Source organism: Podarcis cretensis (assembly GCF_951804945.1).
Source record: "Podarcis cretensis genome assembly, chromosome: 8".
Lineage (NCBI taxonomy): Eukaryota > Metazoa > Chordata > Lepidosauria > Squamata > Lacertidae > Podarcis > Podarcis cretensis.
The window spans coordinates 92075386-92100991 of NC_137177.1; the positions used below are offsets into that span (position 1 = coordinate 92075386).

General features: G+C 45.0%; 1 protein-coding gene across 6 annotated transcripts in view; it reads right to left on the bottom strand.

Moving 5' to 3' along the window:
* Positions 1-25606, bottom strand: part of FAM178B (family with sequence similarity 178 member B) — a 209065-nt gene that overhangs the window by 108372 nt on the left and 75087 nt on the right. For 5 of the 6 annotated variants that reach the window (XR_013842003.1, XM_079988992.1, XM_079988990.1 and 2 more), the window contains one exon: positions 18688-18820. Coding sequence is in view for 5 of the 6 variants with exons in the window: in XM_079988992.1 (XP_079845118.1) it covers positions 18688-18820 (133 nt within the window). In the remaining variant the exon portion in view is untranslated. The remainder of the gene's footprint in view (positions 1-18687; positions 18821-25606) is intronic. The other variant, XM_079988991.1, reaches the window with a different exon arrangement.

The following is a 25606-nucleotide window of genomic DNA, read 5'->3' on the forward strand; positions in this document are numbered from 1 at the left end:
ACTCAGTAGTAAAGTCAGCAGCAACTAGGCTCTTGACAACCTTCAAAAACCTCCTCCTAACAACAAAGAGACATGGCAAAGGGATGATATCCACAATATACAAAATACTGCTCCAAAACCCCACTAGACGTAATCAAAAAGCAATGGGAGGACAACATAGGCTATTAGATTACCCCACCCAGTGGACCAGGATGTGGTCTAAACCCCTCTTTAAATCCATAACAGCAAAAAGAAATCACTTATCAGTGAAAAGAAAAGAACCCACTCTGATACTCACTTACAGGTGGTAACTAACACCATGGAAACTAGTGCTAATACGCCCAGGAACCTCACCAAAATGCTGGAGAGGATGCACCTCCACAGGCACATACCTTCACATGTGATGGGAATGTCCTAAAATCCAACTCTTTAGGAGGGCAATCATACAAGAAATATGCAAAATAACTAAACTAAACAAGTATTCGATAACTAAAAAAGTATTAGAAGTCACCCCAGAACTGGCCCTACTAAACGCTTTCCAAGATAATAATGCCCACTCACACCATAAAGAGCTCATAACCCACCTACTCTCAGCAGCCAGAAACATCATAGCCAGACACTGGAGAGACCTGTCAGGAGTAAGCATGGACCAATGATACCAAACAGTATGGGAAACGGCCTTATTAGAAAAACTAGCCAACAAACTGAAATTGACCCAGGGATAAATAGAAGACGACGCCTTCACCCTGGTATGGTTCCCCTTTATCACGTACACAGCCCAACAAGACAACGACAAGTATCCGCCGACAGCATACGAATCAGTCTGGCTAAACTGATTCAAAAATACATACTCACACTCCGCTCACACATAAAAACAATTCTCACTACAGCCAACCAAAGACAACCAACCACACCCTAAGCCCCCCGCAACCTTTCTCACCACCAAGGAAACACAACAAATGAATAGTAAGAGAACCCATACAAGTAATGCTGACACAACCCCCCCACTAAGTAGAAGAACAGAAGAATAACCACCCCACCCCACCCCACCCCACTCACCATTCCCCCTCCCCCTCTTTCCCCCTTTTTTTTCTCCCTAATTGTTTAAAGCAATTCATGAACCAAGAACCTATACATTGACCACTAATAATGAAACATATGTTGTAAATATTTTTCCACATTAATATGCTATTTTTGTGATATACAAATGGCATGAGAAAACTTGGTATACTTATTTGTATAACGTTATTCTTGTTTATAAAATAAATAAATAAATAAGTGGATCTTGGGTCTGAAAAGGTTGAAGACACCTCATGTAACTGGCCTCTAAAGAACAAAAGCTCCACCAGCTTTTACTGATGTGCTTGACATTTCTAACTTGTTTTACTGCAATCCTGTGCTTTTAGTTGGTAACGCACCTTGCGATATTTACCGGTAGATATGAAAGTGCAGATTATAAACATTAAAATAAATAAGTAGCTATCTGCTATCATCTAACCACGATGTAAGCAAGGTGCCAGCAAATCAGGATGCCGCCTGGAAGGTCCCTCTCTTGGCAAAGGGGCTATTTGCCTCCCTCCAGCCTTCTAGAAAGCGGACCAAGCTCATTGACTCGTGAGCCACCAAGCGCACCCTCTCCTGGGAGGGGCCTTGGGCTACAGCTGGGACTGCACTCAATCTGGGCAGCAAACTTCCCTCCTAGAGTGGTTGCATGTGACAAGGCCAGAAACATCTGGCCCACCTTGCAACGTGGTTGCTCAGCACAGCTTTCCAGCACCCGCAAGCCCTCTGTTTCTCCTCCCCACCCTGGCTTTGTGGCTGCCTTTATGAGCCTGGCTATCTTCTCTTTCCAGACTCCCATCATTTACTTGCTTCTTTGCTTCCCGGCCTGTTAATTACAGGCCTGATGTGGGCGAACAGAATAGAGGGAGGGGGTGTTATTTAGATGGATAACTGCTTTTGTTTCCTTCCCCCTGAAAGGACTGTGGAAACTGGAAGAGGTGAGTTAAAAGAGGAAGATTTATACCAGGATCCTCTCCCTGCGGCTCACCACCAGGATTTATAACCTGCTCTGGTTCAAACTATGTTCAGGAACTGGTGGCTCATAAAAGTGAAGGATTGAGAGGTGCCAGCTGGGGCCAGGTGGCAGCAGATGCCGGGAAAGACACCCCCCCCCCCTCCAGCCCTGCCGATGCTGCTCCTGGCCTCCAGCCATCTCCTTATTGCAGCTCTGGGCGTCCCACACATGGAGCCTTCTCAGTCCCTCTCAGTTCTTAATTTCAGCTCTCAGGCACTAACAGCCATACTGAGTCAATGCTGGGCTCAGGGTGTCACAGCAGGGTTCTAAGGCACACAGCTAGGCATAAGCTAAGGCGGCGTTGTCCCAACATTTGACATGCCCTCTGAGCTGGGTGGGCATGGTTGTTGTCCCAAGGCCTGGGACTGGGCAGTAAAGAGAGTGCTCCTGGGAGGAGGCTGGGTCTGCTCAGCCCAGTTGCCGTTGCATCCTTGGCAATGGAGGTGGAGACAATACGGCTGGCTCACTGTCCAATCTGGTCTCAGGGGAGCACTTCACTGATGAGCGGGGGTGTTGAAGTCATGCTGCCGCATTGGAAACATCCAATAACACGGAGGTGAGACTGAGAGTCCTAGAACTACACCTACAAGGAGCCACGACAGTCACAGCTGAGGAACATGTGGCCCCTGACAAATTCTTGGACTTGAAGTCACATCACAATGGTCAATTCTTGGGAATGACAGGAATCATGTTACACAAGTCAAAACACACCTGTCCTCCTAAATTCACTCTGAATTGCGCAATGCAGTTCTAGAACCCAAAAATGTGCACAAAAACTCCCCCTATATAAGAGAAAGTGTGCACAAAATGCACATATTGGCAAAAATAGCATGCACTATTATTAGGAGAGATGCACACAAAAATTGTTGGAATTCTGCCTCGGTCAGAGGGATGTGCCAGTCTTCCAGGCACTGGCAGATATTCCTTGGCGACCTCCCGGCTGCTACTCCGCTGAAAAGCAGGCGAGGTCTCGGCGATTTTTTCTCAGGCTGTGAGAAAAACACACTGTTCCTTCTCTCTCCCCTTTGGTGTCCCCCAGGGAGGGGAAAGAAGCAGTCAGAAATCTATTTACATCTTTTATTTCTGTCTTTCACTTCAGTACAGAGAAAACATGTCTGCACTCAACAGCAGTAAGAATAAACTCCACCCATGTACATCCTGTACAGGTCATATGACACACACACTGAGCTAACATCCGGTGCTCGAAACAGAATGGACTGCCCCTTTGTTTCCATGGCAACAGTCACAAACATCCTGTTTGGCTTTCCAGCCACAAGCAGCTGACTGAGCTGCTAGAGCCTTTGCTTGCTGCTGCATTGCTGCTTTAGAATAACAAAAATATGCACAAATTTTCATTTATTTATTTATTATTATTTTTTTGCAAAGTGATGTGGAAATGGGATGAAATTGCAGAGTTTCGAGAAATTAAAGGACAAAGTGCGAGACTGGCTACATTATTTTCAAATAAGGGAGGCTTTTAATTTAGATAAAAAAATTGGCTTCCAGGTGGAAAAATCAAAACTAGAAACAAATTGTTAGAATCCAAAGCTAAGACATTATCAAAAATTTACAACTTGCTGCTGAAATGGAATACCGAGGATGAAACGGTAAAATCTGCTATGATAAAATGGGCACAAGATATCGGTCATAACATTATGTTTGCTGACTGGGAACAGTTGTGGACCACAGGTATGAAATTTACGGCATGTAATGCCTTAAGAGAGAATATTATGAAAATGATATACAGGTGGTACATGACCCCAGTCAAGCTAGCAAAAATCTATCATTTGCCTGATAATAAATGCTGGAAATGTAAAGAGGCTGAAGGTACATTCTTTCACCTCTGGTGGACGTGCCCAAGGATTAAGGCTTTCTGGGAAATGATCTATAATGAATTGAAAAAGGTATTTAAATATACCTTCTTGAAGAAACCAGAGGCCTTTCTCCTGGGCATGGTCGGCCAAGTGGTGCCAAAGAAGGACAGAACTTTCTTTATGTATGTTACAGCAGCAGCAAGAATACTCATCGCAAAGCATTGGAAGACACAAGATTTGCCCACCTTGGAAGAATGGCAGACGCAAGTAATGGACTATATGGAACTGGCTGAAATGACTGGCAGAATCCGAGACCAGGGAGAAGAGTTGGTGGAAGAAGATTGGAAGAAATTTAAAATCTATCTACAGAAACATTGTAAAATTATTGAATGTTAATGACGTTGGAATGAAATAAAGTGGTTCTAGTAACAAGGTAAAATAAGAATATGTAAGAAGGGATGGATTTTGGATGAAAATGTGAAGTCAGAATATGTGTGGATAAATAATTAAGGATAAAATATGAGGTTATGAATTCGCTGAATAAATTTTTAAATGGGATACAAAAAAGGGAGGTGCGAGGAAGTCACGAAAATAAGTAAATGAATATAAGATACCATAAAAGAGGGATTTTTTTTTCTTAGCTTTTTTATTTTTATTTTTTATTTTTAGGTTAAATTTTTGGTTTTGTATGTCTGTACTTCTTTGTGTGCTATGATTTTGTAACTCTTTTTTGTTAAAAATTTAAAAAATATTAATTAAAAAAAAAAAAGGAAATGGGATGGACTGAATTTACAATTGGAAAAATGAGAAAGTGATAGAAACCAAATTTTGCAGGTTTATCCATCCCTAGTTTTTAGACCCAAAGTTCTGTCATTATGTCAACTTCTGTTCTGGGTCAGAGCAGAATCCAGTACATCCATCAGACTGGAAAAAGCCAACACTTTCTTTTTCTAGTCCTCATGGATGTGCAGATAAATCAGGGAGAAGGCTTAAAACTCAAATGTGAAAGTCAGTAAAGCACATGTGCTATTTCTTCCCCACACACCAGGCTCATCCCAACTTGCCATTGCTGCTCCACTGCCAAGCTGCTTTGGGCTGCTCTCCATTGCTCTAGGGGTGTGTGGATATGAAACAACAAGTTGGGTGCTTAGTGAGGCAATCTCAGCATTGCTTTGCCCAATGCCAAACCCATCCACAACAACACACACCAATCTGCTTGTATAAAGAACGGCCTTTTTCATGCTCACTGGACTGGTGCTGATACGCAATGTACTCCAAAAGATCTAGAGCGAACCAAGTTGAGAAAGGCAGGTCTAGGTGTAGTAACTGGGCAAGAATACCTCACATAGGACAACATCACATAAAACGTTACTACTACTGGCTGGTTTAGCCAGCCAGTCAAAGCTGTTTCCCAGGGTGTGGCCGCTGTTGCCTAATGACAGCTTCTAGGAGCCACAGGTGAGAGCTGGGAGCAGGATGAGGGCCAAAGTTGGAAAAACTATCCCTGAAGGAGCACAATGTTTTCCCCCACCAAAGGTACTACCCTCCCCTAACACCCCATAAACCCTAAACCAGGTGAGGGTAGCCGATGGGTCCCAAACCCTTGGTGAGTTAGGGACTTCCCCTGCATGTGAAGACAGGCTCTGGCGGATTGAATGGACGAGACCAAGAGTGAGTCCAATGGTCAAGAAGAATTGAAAGTCATTTGGCAGTGGCATTGCTCCCCATAAACATGTGTTTATTTGTCCCACTTTCCCTCTCTAATTAAACAGTTTCTATAGGTTAGAAAATACAAAATCCAGCACATCTTGTTTACCAGCAGCAAAAGCAAGATGAGCACATACTATAGACAATGACCCCTTCATGGGTCACTGCCTTGCCGTGGCGAAGGGGCTTGAAGAACTCAGAGAAGCTATGAACTATGCCGAGCAGGGCACCCAAGATGAACAGGTCATAGTGGAGAGTTTTGACCAAACGTGATCCACCTGGAGGAGGAACCGGCAAGCCACTCCAGTATCCCTGCCAAGAAAACTCCATGGACAAAGACAACAGGCATATAAAAGTTATAACGCTGGAAGATGAGCCCTTCAGGTCGGAAGGCATCCAACATGCTACTGGGGAAGAGCGGAGGACAAGTATAAGTAGATCCAGAGCTGATGAAGCGGCTGGGCCAAAGCCAAAAGGACGCTCAGTTGCGGATATGCCTGGAAGCGAAAGGAAAGTCCAATGCTGTAAAGAAAAATATTGCATAGGAACCTGGAATGTAAGAACCATGAACCTTGGTAAGTTGGATGTGGTCAAAAATGAGATGGCAAGAATAAATATTGACATCCTGGGCATCAGTGAACTAAAATGGACGGGAATGGGCGAATTCAGTTCGGATGACCATCATATCTACTCCTGTGGGCAAGAAACCCGTAAAAGAAATGGAGTGGCCCTCATAGTCAGCAAAAGAGTGGCGAAAGCTGTACTGGGATGCAATCTCAAAAATGATAGAATGATCTCGATACGAATCCAAGGCAGACCTTTTAACATCACAGTAATCCAAGTTTATGCACCAACTACTGGTGCTGAAGAAACTGAAATTGACCAATTCTATGAAGACTTACAACACCTTATTGAAGTGACACCAAAGAAGAAGGATGTTCTTCTCATTATAGGGGATTGGAATGCTAAAGTAGGGAATCAAGAGATAAAAGGAACAACTGGCAAGTTTGGCCTCGGAGTTCAAAATGAAGCAGGGCAAAGGCTAATAGAGTTCTGTCAAGAGAACAAGCTGGTAATCACAAACACGCTTTTCCAACAACACAAAAGACGACTTTACACGTGGACATCACCAGATGGGCAGCATCGAAATCAGATTGATTATATTCTCTGCAGCCAAAGATGGAGAAGCTCAATACAGTCAGCAAAAACAAGACCTGGAGCTGACTGTGGCTCAGATCATCAGCTTCTTATAGCAAACCACTGGGCCGGTAAGATACAATCTAAATCAAATCCCTTATGAATACACAGTGGAAGTGAGAAACAGGTTTAAGGATTTAGATTTGCTAGACAGAGTGCCTGAAGAACTATGGATGGAGGCTCACAACATTATACAGGAGGCAGCAACGAAAACCATCCCAATGAAAAGGAAATGCAAGAAAGCAAAGTGGCTGTCCAATGAGGCCTTAAAATAGCCGGGGAGAGAAGGCAAGCAAAATGCGAGGGAGACAGAGAAAGATACAGGAAATTGAATGCAGATTTCAAAAAAATAGCAAGGAGAGATAAGAAAGCCTTCTTAAATGAGCAATGCAAAGAAATAGAGGAAAACAACAGAATGGGAAGAACCAGAGATCTGTTCAAGAAAATTGGAGATATGAAAGGAACATTTCGTTCAAAGATTGCCATAATAAAGGACAAAAGTGGTAAGGACCTAACAGAAGCAGAAGACATCAAGAAGAGGTGGCAAGAATACACAGAGGAATTGTACCAGAAATATATGGATGGCTCATACACCCCAGGTAGTGGGGTTGCTGACCTTGAGCCAGACATCCTGGAGAGTGAAGTCAAATGGGCCTTAGAAAGCACTGCTAATAACAAGGCCAGTGGAAGTGATGGTATTCCAGCTGAACTATTTAAAATTTTAAAAGATGATGCTGTTAAGGTGCTACACTCAATATGCCAGCAAGTTTGGAAAACTCAGCAGTGGCCAGAGGATTGGAGAAGATCAGTCTACATCCCAATCCCAAAGAAGGGCAGTGCTAAAGAATGCTCCAACTACCGCACAATTGCACTCATTTCACACGCTAGCAAGGTTATGCTTAAAATTCTACAAGGAAGGCTCAAGCAGTATGTGGACTGAGAACTCCCAGAAGTGCAAGCTGGATTTAGAAGAGGCAGAGGAACCAGAGATCAAATTGCAAACATGCGCTGGATTATGGAGAAAGCTAGAGAGTTCCGGAAAGACATCTACTTCTGCTTCATTGACTATGCAAAAGCCTTTGACTGTGTCGACCACAGCAAACTATGGCAAGTTCTTAAAGAAATGGGAGTGCCTGATCACCTCATCTGTCTCCTGAGAAATCTCTATGTGGGACAAGAAGCTACTGTTAGAACTGGATATGGAACAAATGACTGGTTCAAAATTGGGAAAGGAGTACGACAAGGCTGTATATTGTCTCCCTGGTTATTTAACTTATATGCAGAATTCATCATGCGAAAGGCTGGGCTGGATGAATCCCTAGCTGGAATTAAGATTGCTGGAAGAAATATCAACAACCTCAGATATGCAGATGACACAACCTTGATGGCAGAAAGTGAGGAGGAATTAAAGAACCTTTTATTGAGGGTGAAAGAGGAGAGCACAAAATATGGTCTAAAGCTCAACATCAAAAAAATGAAGATCAATGGCCACTGGTCCCATCACCTCCTGGCAAATAGAAGGAGAAGAAATGGAGGCAGTGAGAGATTTTACTTTCTTGGGCTCCATGCTCACTGCAGATGGCGACAGCAGCCACAAAATTAAGAGACGCCTGCTTCTTGGGAGAAAAGCAATGACAAACCTAGACAGCATCTTAAAAAGTAGAGACATCACCTTGCCAACAAAGGTCCATATAGTAAAAGCTATGGTTTTCCCAGTAGTGACGTATGGAAGTGAGAGCTGGACCATAAAGAAGGCTGATCGCCAAAGAATTGATGCTTTTGAATTCTGGTGCTGGAGGAGACTCTTGAGAGTCCCATGGACTGCAAGAAGATCAAACCTATCCATTCTTAAGGAAATCAGCCCTGAGTGCTCACTGGAAGGACAGATCGTGAAGATGAGGCTCCAATACTTTGGCCACCTCATGAGAAGAGAAGACTCCCTGGAGAAGACCCTGATGTTGGGAAAGATGGAGGGCACAAGGAGAAGGGGACGGCAGAGGACGAGATGGTTGGATAGTGTCTTCGAAGCTACAAACATGAGTCTGACCAAACTGCGGGAGGTAGTGGAAGACAGAAGTGCCTGGCATGCTCTGGTCCATGGGGTCACGAAGAGTCGGACACGACTAAACAACTAAACAACAACAACAACAACAATAGGCAATGATCCCTGTTTCAAATTACTTCCGACTCTGAAAAACAGCCATCTGTTTCTAGGCTTTTCTTTTCTTCAAAGATAGCAAACAGAATGTACAATTCCCAGGGTCCTCTGACTGGGAGTCATTACTATTAGACAGGTAGGGCAGCTGCAGGGCAGCAACTGAAGAAGGAGCAAAAAGGGTTTTCTTGTGTGTGTGTGTGTGTGTTTCTTTGTGGTTGATTAGCTGCTCTCCCTGTGCAAGGGTCAGAGGGGGCAGGGTTTCTGTTGAGGCAGGTGATTAGCTGTGGGAGGAGCTTATCAGAGCTTGCAGGGCAGCGGCGCGCGGCGCAGTTTGATCCATCTTTTAGATTTAGGGGAGCTAGTCTCAAACGTTTGTTGGGGGAGACCTAGGTTTTTTTGGGGGGGGAGTTATTTGTCCTGTCTTCACGCTTTTTATGATGGAGGACCGCTGTAGTCACCCCCAACGACACGTTCTCAAGATGGAGGGTGAGGGAACAGCTGCAGTCGCCTGCGGTTCCTGCGCAATGTTTGCCATCTTGCCAAAGGTTGCAGGTAGCTTTACCTGCAGCAATTGCATGTTGATTGCCCTCTTAGAAGACAAAGTCCAGCAACTGGAGGAACGTGTAGCTACACTCCAAAGAATTAGAGAACTGGAGCTCTTCTTGGAAGCAACAGAGCACACCGTCTCTCTCTCTCTTTTTTTAAATAATATTTATTACTTTTAGAGCTTACAAAAAAGAAAAGGAAGAAAGAAGACAAAAGAAAAAAAAAGAACAAAAACGAGAAAAAACAATACAATACATAAACAATACAAAACACAACCTTAACACATTAAACTAACACAATAAACTAAACCAAACAAAACAAAAACAATTTAAAAACATACATCATACCTTTTCCATATTCTATCTTTCATTCCCTTGTATCATTGACCTCCTCTCACCTCCCTCTTTGTATTCTACTTCCATTAATTGTTTCAGCGATTCCTTTCCATCCTTCTCTATTTTCTATCATATAAATGTCTTAACATATTTTTAATCTTATTTCCATTAAAATTAATATACTTATTTAAGCTTAACTCCTTATAGCATTTCAGCTAAAGCCATAAAATTTCCTTCCAACATTTTTCTATCACTCATTAATTTTACAATATTTCTATATATAGACTTTAAATTTCCAATCTTCTTTCACCATCTCCTCTCCCCAGTCTCGGGCTCTGCCAGCCACTTCCGTCAACTCCATAAAGTCCATCAACCTGGAGATCTTATGTCCGAGGCTCTTAACTCTTTTCCACGTCCCTTCTGCCAGTCTTCTTCATATTCTTTGATGCTAAAGAGCAGATCTCAGGGAAACTCCAATCCAATGATACTTTTATTCCTTCTTGACAGGTCAGCCAGATTTCCATAATTAAAGCTAGGATCCATAAAGTATTTCAGGGCATGTTTCAAAATTCCTCCAAATCCAAAGGCCCCCAGAACTCCAATCTCCTCCTGACCCAAGTCCATATTCCAAAAGTCAGTTAATCCCTGCATAGAGGGATCTTTCTTCTAGTCTTCAAAATCTGACTTTTTCTAGTCTCAATCATAAAGGGCCTCCACTTGTAGTCCTCAATTTGCCTCTGTAAGGCTAAGGCTCCCCCTTGTGTTACTTTGGGTTTGACAACAGCAACTTTCTCCTTCTCCTTTTCAGCAATTTGTCCTGTTGAAATAGATTCCTGTGCCAAATCCTGAATAATTTCTGTATTGGTGCTCACTTTTGGTTCCAAAATGTCAATTTTAGTAGTCATAGCATCCATTTTTTTATGAAGCTGTTCCAATAGGTGGCTTATCTTAGAAAATGCAGTCCATAAGGCTTCTCCTGTCGACATTCTTGAATATCCAAGGTCAATCTCTAGTTCCCACAGTTCTTATCAAGCAGCTGGAGATTTCCCAGCTCCACTCTTGTAACAGTTACAAAAGCTCCCTCTAGAGGGGAACAGTCTCCACTTGTATCAATCTTTTCCAACACAGATCAAAAAGTAAAGATAGTTTCAATTTTCAGATACTTTTCCTCCCTTTTAAACACAGAAGCGGACAATGGAAACAATATATTTCTCTTATTTAACTAACTGTCAACATCCATTCTCTTCGCTGTCAATGAACTCTCCCGAAACGTCAATCACCGGGAGCCCATTCCCAGGTTCAGAGCAGTGGTGATTTAATTTTAATCACTCTCTCCTGCAGGATACACAGTCCAAAATTTCCCCCCTCTTCTCCTGCTTCCAAGGGGGGGTCTAATAATTTCAATCGATGGAAGTTTAATCCTTTACATAAGGCTTTCCAAGACCTTAACTTGTAAGCTCTTTGCTTCAGTCTATTTACAAAAGGGGAAGGCGGACTTCCTGTTTTGAACCTTCCCCGTTCGATGCAAAATTAAGATATTTAAAGATCCAATTTTCCTTTTTACTCACGGGTTGTTATTTAAAATCCAATTGTCCACAAGAAAAAGTCAGCGCTCTCCGGCAACAGCAATGCGGCTTCACTCCGTGAAAGAAGCAGTCGATTCAAAGCACTGCGCCGCTCACCCCACATCGCTCCGGATCCCCAAAACAGGGTTTCCCCGTGAGTAGGGGAGGCGCAAAAGGTGCCAGCCGAATCCCAGGTTCACAGGCTTCTTCCGCCTGTGATTTCAATGGGTCTCCACCTTCGCCGTGGCGGTTCAGACCCAACTTTCCACAGAGCAGGTTCCTCCCGATCGGAGGAGCTCCGCCATTGCCGGGGGCGCCAACCCGGAAGTGCTCCAGAGCACACCGTCTCCACCAAGAAGGAGACAGGGGACTCCCCTGAGAAGGAGGCTAGTTCACCAACACAGGAGCCAGATATATGGAGAAACGTGACTCAAAGAAGTAGGAGGCCCAGGGTTCGCTCTGATTGTTTAGAAATACACAATCGCTTTGAGGTCCTCTCCCCTAGCATGGAAGACGAAGAGCAGACTCCATTTGAGGATCTCTCCCTCATCAGGTATATGAAGATGAGCAGCAAAGTCAGTCCTCAGGGAATGTGCAGGCAACCTTGGAACGGACAGCTCACGGAAGAACCCCGACCAGACCTAAGAGGAGGCGTGTAGTGGTGATAGGGGATTCCCTACTGAGGGGAACAGAAGCAGTGATCTGTGGGCCTGACAAGATGTCTCGGGAAGTGTGCTGTCTCCCCGGGGCTAAGATCCAAGATGTAACTGAACGACTGCAAGGAATCATAAAACCCACTGACAAATACCCCTTCCTCTTGGTTCATGTGGGAACCAATGACACTGCAAGCAATAGCCTCCAGAAGATCAAAAGAGACTATGAGGCTCTGGGCAGGAAATTGAAGCAATTAAATGCACAAATTGTCATCTCATCTGTCCTCCCAGTTGAACGACGTGGCCCTGGGAGAGAGGGGAAAATAGTGGAAGTGAACAACTGGCTTCGCAAATGGTGTAAACAGGAACAGTTTGGATTCTTAGATCACGGACTGCAGTTTCTTGAAGATGGACTTCTGGCAAGAGATGGGCTGCACCTCACAACGGTTGGGAGGAATGTTTTTGCCAAAAATCTCAGAAACCTCATCAGGAGGGCTTTACACTGACTAATGTGGGGGAGGGAGACAGTGCTCCTGAAGGTAGGAGTCTATCAATTGATGAACATGATCATCCAAATGTCATAGACCAAATGGAGCAAACAGCACGCAGACCTAGTGGTGGGAGGAAAAAATCCTTAAATAAGAGACACGAGGGAATGATTAATGGACTTCAATGTCTGTACACTAATGCGCAAAGCATGGGAAATAAACAAGATGAGCTTGAGCTCTTGGTACAGCAAACTAAATATGACATAATAGGCATCACTGAAACCTGGTGGGATAAGTCCCACAACTGGAATGTAATAATGGAGGGATACAATCTAATTCAGAGAAACAGACCAGACAAGAAAGGAGGAGGGGTGGCGTTATATGTCAGGGATGTGTATACCTGTGAAGAGATCCAAGATTTGGAACCTCAAAGCCAAAGTGAGAGCATTTGGGTCAAAATTAAGGGAGAGAAGAATACCAGGGACCTCATTGTGGGAATTTACTATAGATCCCCAAGCCAAACGGAGGACATAGATGATGCCTTCCTGGAACAGATGGCCAAGCATGCAAAAGGAAGGGAGATAGTAGTAATGGGGGACTTCAATTACCCGGATATTTGTTGGATGTCAAACTCAGCCAAGAGCATAAGGTCAAACAGATTCCTCATTGGCCTTGCAGACAACTTCATTGTCCAGAAAGTGAGAGAAGCAACAAGAGGAACAGCCATTTTAGATCTGGTCCTAACCAATGTTGATGACCTGGTTAGTGGGGTAGAAGTGGAAGGATCATTAGGCGCGAGTGATCATGCTCTTCTGAAGTTTACTATACAGCGGAAAGGAGCAGCCAAGCATACTAGGACTCAATTTCTTGACTTTAAGAAAGCCAACTTCATAAAACTTAGGGAAGTGCTGGGTGAGATCCCATGGACAGTAATACTAAAAGGAAAGGGAGTTCATGATGGCTGGGAGTTTGTTAAGAGGGAGATAGTAAAAGCACAACTTCAGGCAATACCAATGAGACGGAAACATGGAAGGTGCCTAAAGAAGCCAGGGTGTCTATCTAAAGAACTTTTAACTGAGTTAAGATTAAAAAAGGATGTGTACAAAAAATTGAAAAGGGGAGAAACCACCAAAGAGGAATTCAAACAAATAGCCAGCACGTGTAGACCCAAAGTCAGAAAAGCTAAAGCACAGAATGAATTCAGGCTTGCTAGAGAGGTTAAAAGCAACAAAAAAGGCTTTTATGGGTATGTTCGTAGCAAAAGGAAGAACAAAGAAACAGTGGGGTCACTCAGAGGAGAAGCTGGTGAAATGCAAACAGGGGACACAGAAAGGGCTGAACTCCTCAATGCCTTCTTTGCCTCAGTCTTCTCCAATAAAGAAAACAATGCCCGACCTGAAGAATTTGGAGCAAATGATTCAGCAGAGGAAACACAGCCCAGAATAACTAAGGAGATAGTACAAGAATACTTGGCTAGTTTAGATGTATTCAAGTCTCCAGGGCCAGATGAACTGCATCCAAGAGTATCCAAGAGTATTAAAAGAACTGGCAGATGTGATCTCAGAACCACTGGCAGTCATCTTTGAGAATTCCTGGAGAACAGGCGAAGTCCCGGCAGACTGGAGGAGGGCAAATGTTGTCCCTATTTTCAAAAAGGGGAAAAGAGAGGACCCAAATAATTACCGCCCAGTCAGTCTGACATCAATACCAGGAAAGATTCTGGAGCAGATCATTAAGCAACCAGTCTGTGAGCACCTAGAAAGGAATACTGTGATCACCAATAGTCAGCATGGATTTCTGAAAAATAAGTCATGTCAGACTAACCTGATCTCGTTTTTGACAGAATTACAAGCCTGGTAGATGAAGGGAACGCAGTGGATGTAGGCTACCTTGATTTCAGCAAGGCATTTGACAAGGTGCCCCATGATATTCTTGTAAAGAAGCTGGTAAAATGCAGTCTTGACTATGCTACCACTCAGGGACCAAGCAGGCTTTCTCCCGAGAAGACATTTATCAGACAATGTAAGGAATATAATAGACATTTTGGAAATGCTAGAAGTTAATATAAATACAAAAGCTGTTTTGATATTTGTGGACGCGGAGAAAGCCTTTGACAATATTTCTTGGACTTTTATGAGGAAGAATCTCCAAGGGATGGGGGTAGGTCAAGGGTTTGAAAACGGTATAGGTGCTATATATTCTGAACAAAAGGCCAAACTTATAGTGAACAATGTGATTAAGGAAGAACTTAAAATAGAAAAAGGGACACGTCAGGGGTGCCCAATCTCCCCATTACTTTTTATTTCGGTCCTGGAGGTTTTGCTGAATATGATAAGAAAAGACCAGCTGGTTAAAGGGGTTCAGGTCGGAGCGAAACAATATAAATTGAGAGCATTTGTAGATGACTTGGTACTTACATTACAAGAGCCAGAATCTAGTACCAAAAGGGTTCTGGAATTAATTCAAGAATTTGGTCAAGTGGCAGGGTTTAAATTGAATAAGCAGAAAACTAAGGTATTAGAGAAAAACTTAACAGTAATTGAGAAAGAGAGGTTTCAGAGGGAGACGGGTTTAACGGTGGTTAAGAGTGTTAAATATTTGGGGATTAACATGACAGCAAAAAATTTGAACTTATTTAAAGATAACTATGAGAAATGTTGGAAACAAGTGAAAAAAGATTTAGAAATTTGGTCGAATTTGAAGCTCTCCTTGTCGGGTCGAATAGCAGCTATAAAGATGAATGTATTGCCTAGAATGTTGTTTTTGTTCCAAACATTGCAAATTGTGGACAAGATGGAGTGTTTCAAGGGTTGGCAGCAAGATATTTCTAAATTTATCTGGCAGGGCAAAAAGCCCAGAATAAAATTTAAAATTTTAACTGATGCAAAGGAAAGAGGGGGATTTGCCCTGCCGGATTTGAAACTTTACTATGAATCAGCAGCTTTCTGCTGGTTAAAAGACTGGCTGCTGCTTGAGAACACTGACATTTTAGATTTGGAAGGTTTTAACAATTTCTTTGGTTGGCATGCATACTTGTGGTACGACAAGGTTAAGGCTCATAAAGGTTTTAAAAATCATATTGTCAGGAAAGCATTATATAATGTCTGGATTAAATATAAAGATTTGCTGGAGAACAAAACTCCAAGGTGGCTGTCACCAATGGAGGCAAAAGCTTTGAAAAAACTTAATACGGAGTCCAAGTGGCCAAAATATTGTGAAATTTTAGAACAGGAGGGAAACAAGTGGAAATTGCAGTTTTGAGAATCTAAAAGACAAAGTGCGAGACTGGCTTCATTATTATCAAATATTGGAGGTTTATAAGTTGGATAGGAAAATTGGCTTCCAGGTGGAAAAATCAAAATTGGAAACAGAGTTGTTAGAACCCAAAACTAAGAATTTGTCAAAAATGTATAACTTGCTGTTGAAATGGAATATGCAGGATGAAACAGTCAAATCAGCTATGATTAAGTGGGCACAAGATATTGGTCATAACATTATGTTTGCTGACTGGGAAAGGTTGTGGACCACAGGTATGAAATTCACGGCATGTAATGCCTTGAGAGAGAATATTATGAAAATGATTTATAGGTGGTACATGACCCCAGTGAAGCTTGCAAAAATTTACCACTTATCAGATAATAAATGTTGGAAATGTAAAGAAAACGAAGGTACATTTTTTCACCTCTGGTGGACATGCCCAAGGATCAAGGCTTTCTGGGAAATGATATATAATGAAATGAAAAAGGTATTTAAATATACCTTCTTGAAGAAACCAGAGGCCTTCCTCCTGGGTATGGTTAGCCATGTGGTGTTAAAGAAGGACAGAACTTTTTTTATGTATGCCACAACAGCAGCAAGGATTCTTATCACAAAGTATTGGAAGACACCAGATCTACCCACTCTGGAAGAATGGCAGATGAAGATGATTGATTACATGGGACTGGCGGAGATGACTGGCAGAATCCGAAACCAGGAGAAAGAGACAGTGGAAGAAGATTGGAAGAAATTTAAAGACTATTTAAGCAAACACTATAATATCAATGAAGGCTAGAATCGACATGAGTTTTAAAATTTTGTGGTTTTCAGGGGCGTTGATTAAGGGAAAAGAACAGAATTATCAAAAATAATGGGAAATAAGGGAATGGATTTGCTGATTAGATAAATGGAATTAGAATACAGAAGGGGGAGGTGTGAGGAGGTCGAGGAAATTAGGTTTAAGAAATAAGATTTGAAATGATACATGTTTCTAGTATTGTGTAGGTGTATGTTTGTATATGTCTGTGTTTATTTGTTTTAATTTGGAAACTTTAATAAATATCATTAAAAAAAAAAAAAAAACCAAAGGGTGCTCATCAATGGTTCCTCTTCATCCTGGAGAAGAGTGACTAGTGGGGTGGCACAGAGTTCTGTCTTGGGCACGGTCTTATTCAACATCTTTATCAACGACTTGGATGATGGACTCAAGGGCATCCTGATCAAATTTGCAGATGACACCAAACTGGGAGGGGTGGCTAACACCCCAGAGGACAGGATCACACTTCAAAACGACCTTGACGGATTAGAGAACTGGGCCAAAACAAACAAGATGAATTTTAATAGGGAGAAATGTAAAGTATTGCACTTGGGCAAAAAAAATGAGAGGCACAAATACAAGATGGGTGACACCTGGCTTGAGAGCAGTACATGTGAAAAGGATCTAGGAGTCTTGGTTGACCACAAACTTGACATGAGCCAACAGTGTGACGCGGCAGCTAAAAAAGCCAATGCAATTCTGGGCTGCATCAATAGGAGTATAGCATCTAGATCAAGGGAAGTAATAGTGCCACTGTATTCTGCTCTGGTCAGACCTCACCTGGAGTACTGTGTCCAGTTCTGGGCACCACAGTTCAAGAAGGACACTGACAAACTGGAACGTGTCCAGAGGAGGGCAACCAAAATGGTCAAAGGCCTGGAAACGATGCCTTATGAGGAACGGCTAAGGGTTTAGCCTGGAGAAGAGGAGGTTAAGGGGTGATATGATAGCCATGTTCAAATATATAAAAGGATGTCACATAGAGGAGGGAGAAAGGTTGTTTTCTGCTGCTCCAGAGAAGCGAACACGGAGCAATGGATCCAAACTACAAGAAAGAAGATTCCACCTAAACATTAGGAAGAACTTCCTGACAGTAAGAGCTGTTCAACAGTGGAATTTGCTGCCAAGGAGTGTGGTGGAGTCTCCTTCTTTGGAGGTCTTTAAGCAGAGGCTTGACAACCATATGTCAGGAGTGCTCTGATGGTGTTTCCTGCTTGGCAGGGGGTTGGACTCGATGGCCCTTGTGGTCTCTTCCAACTCTATGATTCTATGATTCTATGATTCTAGGTTAAAATTGGCTTAACTTTCTTGTTATATCATCCACCCAAGGCTTCTGCGCTGAGCAGGCAGCACAGAAATGTCCTGAAGCAAGAACCTGTTGGTACTCTTCCCAGAGGCCAAATGTTTGTAGCTGCAGCATTCCTTATCTCATGGTCAGAATGTCTCACAGGAAACAATCTGCAAAGCTGTACATTATTGCTTTAGAAACAGAGACAAAAATCCAGGGCTCATCACCTCCACAAGTTTTGAAGGCATCCAAACCAGCACATGGGGATGAAGGTTCAATTTGTTCATCTGATGGTCTTACTTTCTCACCTATCTACTTATTTTCACATATTACATTTATATCTCCCAAGGATTTACAGGAAGTTTCTCTGATCCTGGCCAGGCCCAGACCAGCTTACAGATCAGCCACCTCAGACCATTCTCTTGGTCCTGCGTCAAAAGGGACACGTCAGTGCAGCCCCAGTCCTCTGTGTCTACTGGTTCCAAGGACGAGAGAGCTGCTGGTGCTGCTGCTGCTGCTGCTGCTGCTCCAGTGACTTGAAAAGTTACATGAATATAGGAAGTAGCCTTATACCAAGTCAGACAATGTGATCCATCTTAGCAGTGCAGTCTGTATTGTCTAAACCTACCGGCAGCAAATCCCCAGAGTTTCAGAGAGGAAGACATTCCCAGTCCAACCTGGAGATGCTAAGGAATCTGGGACCTTCTTCATGCAAGGCAGTTGCTCTACCCCAATGGCCCTTCCCCAAATTTCTTTAGAAGTTCAAAAAGAGTTCAAGCATGGTCCACAAAAATAAAACTTAACTCACTTTACGTCTTTAGGTCTGAATTCTGGCTGAACAAGCCCAGGAAGGTACAAGGCAGATGTACAGGCTCCCAAATTGTAGAAGGCTTGTGTGATGTCCTTCAGCATTGGGCACCAAAGATCTGGGATCTTGTCTGCTAATAAGAGAAAAAGAGTTTGAGTGTATCTGTCTATTTGGGGTCTTTCAATTTCTTGTTTCTTCATTTTTTTTCTTGTAATATAGACATCTATTCACTTTGCCTGGAGGGACGCAGGTGGCGCTGTGGGTTAAAGCCTCAGCGCCTAGGGCTTGCCGATTGAAAGGTCGGCGGTTCGAATCCCTGCGGCGGGGTGCGCTCCCGCTGCTCGGTCCCAGCGCCTGCCAACCTAGCAGTTCGAAAGCACCTCCGGGTGCAAGTAGAGAAATAGGGACCGCTTACCAGCGGGAAGGTAAACGGCGTTTCCGTGTGCGGCTCTGGCTCTGGCTCTGGCCAGAGCAGCGATGTCACGCTGGCCACGTGACCCGGAAGTGTCTCCGGACAGCGCTGGCCCCTGGCCTCTTAAGTGAGATGGGCGCACAACCCCAGAGTCTGTCAAGACTGGCCCGTACGGGCAGGGGTACCTTTACCTTTACCTTTTATTCACTTTGCCTAATATGCACATTTTTGCTAAGCAATTTTCCCTAATAGAATACATTTTTGTATTTTATTTTCACGAATATATGTATTTTAATGCACACCTTACCCCAGTATATGATTTTTGAATACATTACGTGGCTGGAGAACTTCGCTGAAGGATGGCCGTGTTTCTGTTCATGTATTGTTTCATAAAGTGCAAATGAGGTAGGCTCACTTTTAAATAGGAACCTCTCGGCTCATCTACACTTCCACTTGCCCTGTGCCTAGAAAGCAGTTTTCTGCTTGTCCCATGCTTTCTAGACACTGGTTTTACCTCTTTGCCCCACTGTTTTCTGCTGAAAAAACCCACTTTGGCGCTATATCAGAACAAATGTCAATCCAGAAAAAACCTGTCTGCTGTTTGTTCCAATTCTGAGCTAAACTGCGGGTTTTCTCAGGGGAAAGTAGCAGGGCAAATGAAGGCATAGATTCACCCAGAATCCAATTTCATTAGGTGTCCAGTTGCAGAACACAGGAACAGATCATTGTCCCTTCTCCAATGAGAAAGAAATATCAGAACCTTTTGCTGATCTGGAGCATTTTGGTCTGGAACATGAATAAGCAACATCTCCTCCTGCAGTTTCAATCAGCGAGCTTGGAGGGGATGATGTTCTTTGCCACTTACTTCTTCTTGCCTCATGGGAGGGGGGGGAAGTGCTGCAGGAGTCAGCGCCTTTATAAGCGCACATCCACAATACAAACTTATATTAGCTCTATGTTAGATTAACTTTCATAACTTCTCTCTATTGAGGGTAGTAGGTTTTTGGGTTAGATATCCACAGATCTAGAGTCCCAAGGTTTCTGGCAGTGGGGGCCTTTTCCCACAATAAATTTGGGCTGTGCACACTGTACCTTTAAAGCACCTTCAAAGCAAATTCTCCTCCTCGAAGAATTCTGGTTTACCCCTCTTTTTTGTTAATTCATTAAATATGTACAATGCCCTTCATCTGAAGATCACAAGGTGGTTCACAACATAACAAAAGAACAAACAAAAACAAACCAATAGCCCACAAACACTGAAAGGGTCACAGAATGCCCACCCAAAGCCCTGGTTACAGAGAAACATGACTGCCTGGCGCCTGGAAATATGTAATGAAGGTGCCAGGTGAGACTCTCTGGGGAGAGCATCCCACAGACGCTCTGAGTGGCCTGTTGGTGGGTACATTGTCTTGCATGTTTTTGACATGCCGAGCAGCGGCGGAGCATATGCTACTGCCACCCAGGGCAGGCAAGCAGAGGGAGCCCACTGCAGCCGCACCAGCCCAGCCCTCGCCACTGCTTCAAGGGCACACTCATCCTGCACAGCTTTGCAAGGCGCTGCAGGCCAGGGAGGAGAGAGGCGGCCACACTGCTGCAGCTGCCTCTCCTCCTCCAGGTCAGGCCTGCCCCAGGAATGGAGCCGTGACTGGTGGGGCGTTGGGCCATTGCAAGAAGCGGCTGTCTCCGCAGCTCTCTCTTGCGCTAGAGCCAGGCCTCAGAGACCCGGCTGGGTTCGGCTTCCCTCCCTGTGGCTCTGGCTACGATGAGGGGCCTGTCATGGAGGCACCTCCGCACACCTGCCTCCGCACACCCATGCTGCCTCACTGATGCCAAGGTTAGGGGGACTATGCTACAACCAACCACAAGTGACCAGAGAATCTGTATGTATTACAGCAAGTTTATATGTTCCTCTCACTCAGACTAAGAATTTGTTACCTTTGTCCCAAAAGAAACCAGAACTGCTGCCTGCCTGCCTGGTGGATGGAGGAACAAGAGAGGCTGTCGGTTGCTCACCCACGGCCTTGTGGAAGCAGGCCTTGCCCCCACCCCAAGGCCAAGTGTGGTCGCCATTCTGCTGCCCCCCCCCCCGCCACTTGGTTTAACTACCTCAGCTAGAAAGGCCAGAAGACCCCCACCCAAATCCCAGAGCGCTGAGGCCCCTTCCCTTCCAGTGTCTAAGCAGATAAGCGCGCACGCTGCTCAGGGTGACTCAAGCCCTCATAGCACACAATTGCCTGAGGGAAACAAATCTTTACCATCAGACAAACCACTGCCTTTCTTTGTTGCAGCCATTTGCAGCTGGTGGGCTCCCCCTCCACCCCAGCCTTTGTTTCTTTGCCAGCTTAACAGATCCTCTAATTACCATGTAGGATGGGAGGAGGGAAACTGCCGCTTTTAGGAGCCAAGCTGGGTGGCAAATTCCCTCCCTCCCTTTTCCCTCTTCACCTCACAATTACCTGACGCCTGGCTGGGCCATATCCTGAGCAATTTAGTTGCTGGGGGTGGGAAGATTCTTTGGCTGGGGCAGGGTGGGGCGCAAGAGCAGCAACAAACTGCTGCGCATCTGGAAGGGATATGGAGGGTGGGGGCAGAGCAGCATCACACACGCAAGAGCGCTAGGAGTGGGAGAAATGAACGAGGGACGGAGCCAGATGTGGGCCTCCTGGGCAGACGGCTGGCTGGGAAGCTGGTGCTGCAAGGTTAGCAATATTGGGTCTGGGGAAGCAGCCAGTAGTCCAGGGAATGGAGAGCTGGATCCAGGAGATGGACCACCCAGTGACATCAGATACCCTAGCAGATCCCTTTTGCTGTGGAGTGGCCCCCAGCTCCACCTCCTGTCACTGAGTGGCCTCCTCCTTCTGGGGAGGAGACTGAAAGTAAACCAGATGCTGGGGAGGCATCAGGATAGCAGAGGCAGACTTAGGGCAGCATGACTGGTGTGTCCCCCCCCCCCCCGGGTGCCAAGCTGAGGGAGGTGCTTCTGAGTGCTGCATCCTTGACGTAGTGCACATGCACAATGGAAGGCAAGAGGCATGGGCGTGCCAAATTTTGGGCTCACACAGTGTGCCGCAGAAATCTGAAAGACCAAAGGGTGCCCCTGAGCATTGGCACTGACACCACCTCTGTCTCCAAGGATATGGAGACGCCAGCCCTGGCACAAATAAATCTTGCAGACCCAGAGAAGCAGGAGCCTCATGGCTTTAGAAGCCATCTGAAGGCAGCCCTGTATAGGGAAGTTTTTTTGATGTTTAAAGTTCTATTATGTTTTTATATGTGTTGGAAGCTGCCCAGAGTGGCTGGGGCAACCCCGTCAGATGGACGGGCTACTACTGCCACTGCTCCTAATAATAATCCACACTCCCACTTGTCCTGTGTTCACTTACGCTTGTCTTGTGCTTTGGGGGCACAAGTCCAAGAGGCTTTTCATTTGCTCTACTGCTTTCCCTGGGAAAACCCACTGTTTACCACTGAATCAGAACAAACATCAATCTGCAGAAAACCCAATTCACTTTTTTTTTATAGTTCAGCAGTAAATAGTGGATTTTTCTGAGGAAAGCAACAGAGCAAACAAAAAACCTCTCGGACCCGTGCCTAAAAAGCACAAGACGAATGGGAGTGTGGATGAGCCCTAATATAGGCTTATCTGCAACAATATTTGTCCGAAATCTTAACAACCACTAAAACACATCTCCAATTTGCCTGCGGTCTTTGCATCCTCATGGAAGCCTACACTGCTACCCACATGGGTGGTTCCGAGCCGGAGCCGACTGTCTCTAATAACTTCCCCAGCTGTGCTAAGCCATTAGTTCCTGAATGTTTATTGCTGGTGTTCTCCACTCTGTGCAAGAGTGATAGCCCCACGGTGAAGCTTATGAAAGCCAGAAAAGTCAAGTCTGGTAAACATGCCCACTCCCCCGTAGCTTATGCTACAATGAGAAAAAGCTGCTTTCCTGAAACCCGAGAACGGATGCAGGAAGCGAAGAAAGTTCCTTCTCCCTCTGATAAAGCCATTATATCCCCAGATCTCTTGGCTACTTTCACATCTGCTGGGTGAGTCCAAGCACTTGACGCCTGCCCACATGCTCTTCAGTGGAGAGGGCAACCTCCCTGAGGAGCTGAGCAGGAGGCGGAAGCTGACGGCATCTCTGGCAGCTCCTTCCGTCTCAAAACTGACAGGGGAAAGCTCCTGAGCACAGACGTGTGCTTCTCTGCAGGGCTTCTCCAAGAGAATGCACTGGTGGATTGTGGCCTCTAGCTCTGGCTTGTCTCATGTTCTCCTACTCTGAGCACTGCCTCATGGGAAAGCCCCTCTGCTTTGGACACGGCATTGAGATGGAGGAAATGCCTCTTTTCATCTCGAAAAAATTCATGGGGCTTCCACACAATGGTTTTGTTTCCACAAAGATGATTATTTCCTGTACCCCTGGTGGCTGCAAATTCCCCATTCCCATTCGAAATAAATAAATAAAATTAAAAAATTGTCCAGAGACCAACTACCGTAAGTTGGTTCTGGGTATAAGCTTTCGTGTGCATGCACACTTCTTCAGATACATGAAAAGCTTATATCCAGAACAAACTTAGTTGGTCTCTAAGATGCTACTGGACAATTTTTTTAATTTATTTTGACTGCGTCAGACCAGCACGGCTACCTACCTGAATCCCCATTCCCATTGAACTGAAAGGGCCTCACTGCAGGAGGAAAGCCCTTCTTTTAATGGGCATGGAAGGAGGCATGCACAGACCAGAAACACACACTCCAAAGAGAAGACCCCCCCAAAAAAAAACTATTTGTGTACTGTAGGGGGGGAGGGAAGCTCGGGCACAAGGCCAAATGCAGCCCTCTAGGTTTCTCTGTTTGGCCCTTGCAAAACTACCCAGCCAAAGGCACACCTAGGAGTTGGTGAAACCAGTCCCCACTGGGGGGGGGGGCAGGCCCAGGCGGGGAGGGGGCACAAAAATCACCTCTCGGACTATGAAGTGTATGGTGTATGTGTGTTTGGCAATGAGCTACTGCTGTCAAGATCAAATGCGGGATAAGTTTCCTGTCGGTCTTGCTCCACTTTTCACCTTCCTCCTCCCCTCACCATCACTCCGGATGCTTTGAGAACTTGGGCTACGTAAAATGTAGTAATTTCTATTGTGGCTATTGTGATAAAGTGATGGGGGGCGGGAGAGGATGCCAATACAGCTCCTTGCCAAAGGCGCAAGGGAACCTAAGTTTGCTTCTCTACCCAGCCAAAAATGCCCCTGAGCATTTTTGCCTGACTGGAAAATGTCTTCAAACTCTGCTAAAGCATCTTTCGTCCTTGGATGATGGAAAGAGGACAGTGTGTCTGTATGTAGAAACCAGCCTACTGTGCAATGTATATTCATTGCTCCACCCACTCTTTCTCTGGCACCAGGACCGGCAAGGGGCCACTGGAAGGCTGCCCAGAAGCTGGAAAAGGTTCCCCCACTGCTGGCATTGCCCATGGTTACACAGCAATGCTACTCTGACTTGCTCACCTACAACTGTCTGTCATCCATATATTTCCTGACTCTCCCACCTGAGAGATGGCCACGCTCCTTATGCATGGGCATATCCTAGGCAGAGGAGATGGTTCTGAAGTAGACAGAGAAGTGGATGGAGGTGTGGGATCCACTTGTATTTCCTGTTCTCAGGGATTTCCTAAAAATCCACAAGCAATGCAAAGAGCACTTGGGAGGCTATATACAACCCGTGGGCAACAGGTACCATATGTTTGCACTCACTTATTTCAAAATTCTCACCAGTGGAGCAAAAGCAGTTGCCACAGAGCCTCTGTCCTCCTTCCTTTCTAGGACCTCATCATTCAGCCCCACCACCTGGGTGTCGTCTGGTCTGCACATGCTGAAGAAGGAAGTGGCTTCTGCTTTTTGTTATCTCATCAGTCTGATCCTCACGCTGCCCTCCCCTTCTCTTCCCCCACTCAGCATTCAGTCTCTGACCTTGCCCAGTCCTCTTCCAAACTCATTCATGTTCCTTGCTCCACAGCCTCCCTCCTGCTGATTCACACTAGATGTTCCCTTTCCTCTGCCTGCTCTGACTCACTTACTCTCCTGGCTCATGCATGTCAGAACGTGTGTGTGCCACTGGCCTGGCGGCATCAGTGGGAAGGGGAGTGTGCTCTGCAGTGGCTTTGGAGACTTGCACCCAGGCTCTGTGACAGCTGGCAGGTTGCCTGTCACGGGTGGCCCGGAGCAAGGCTCTTGCACCAGAGCAGCTTCCCCCTTCCACCAGCTGTGCACTGCAGAGAGCAGGAAGAAAGAGTAAGCCGGGGCAATGGGGAGATGGGGAAAGAAGGAAAGGAGGAGAGAAGTCACAGCCATGCCATGCATTTAAAGCACAGGAAATCCCCCCAGAGAATCCTGGGAACTCAGTGCCCTTATAACAAATGACAGTTCCCTGGATTCTTGGAGGAAGCCCTGTGCTTTAAATGCATGGCATGGGTGTCAATGTGACCAAAGAACAGGAAGGAAGAGAGGATT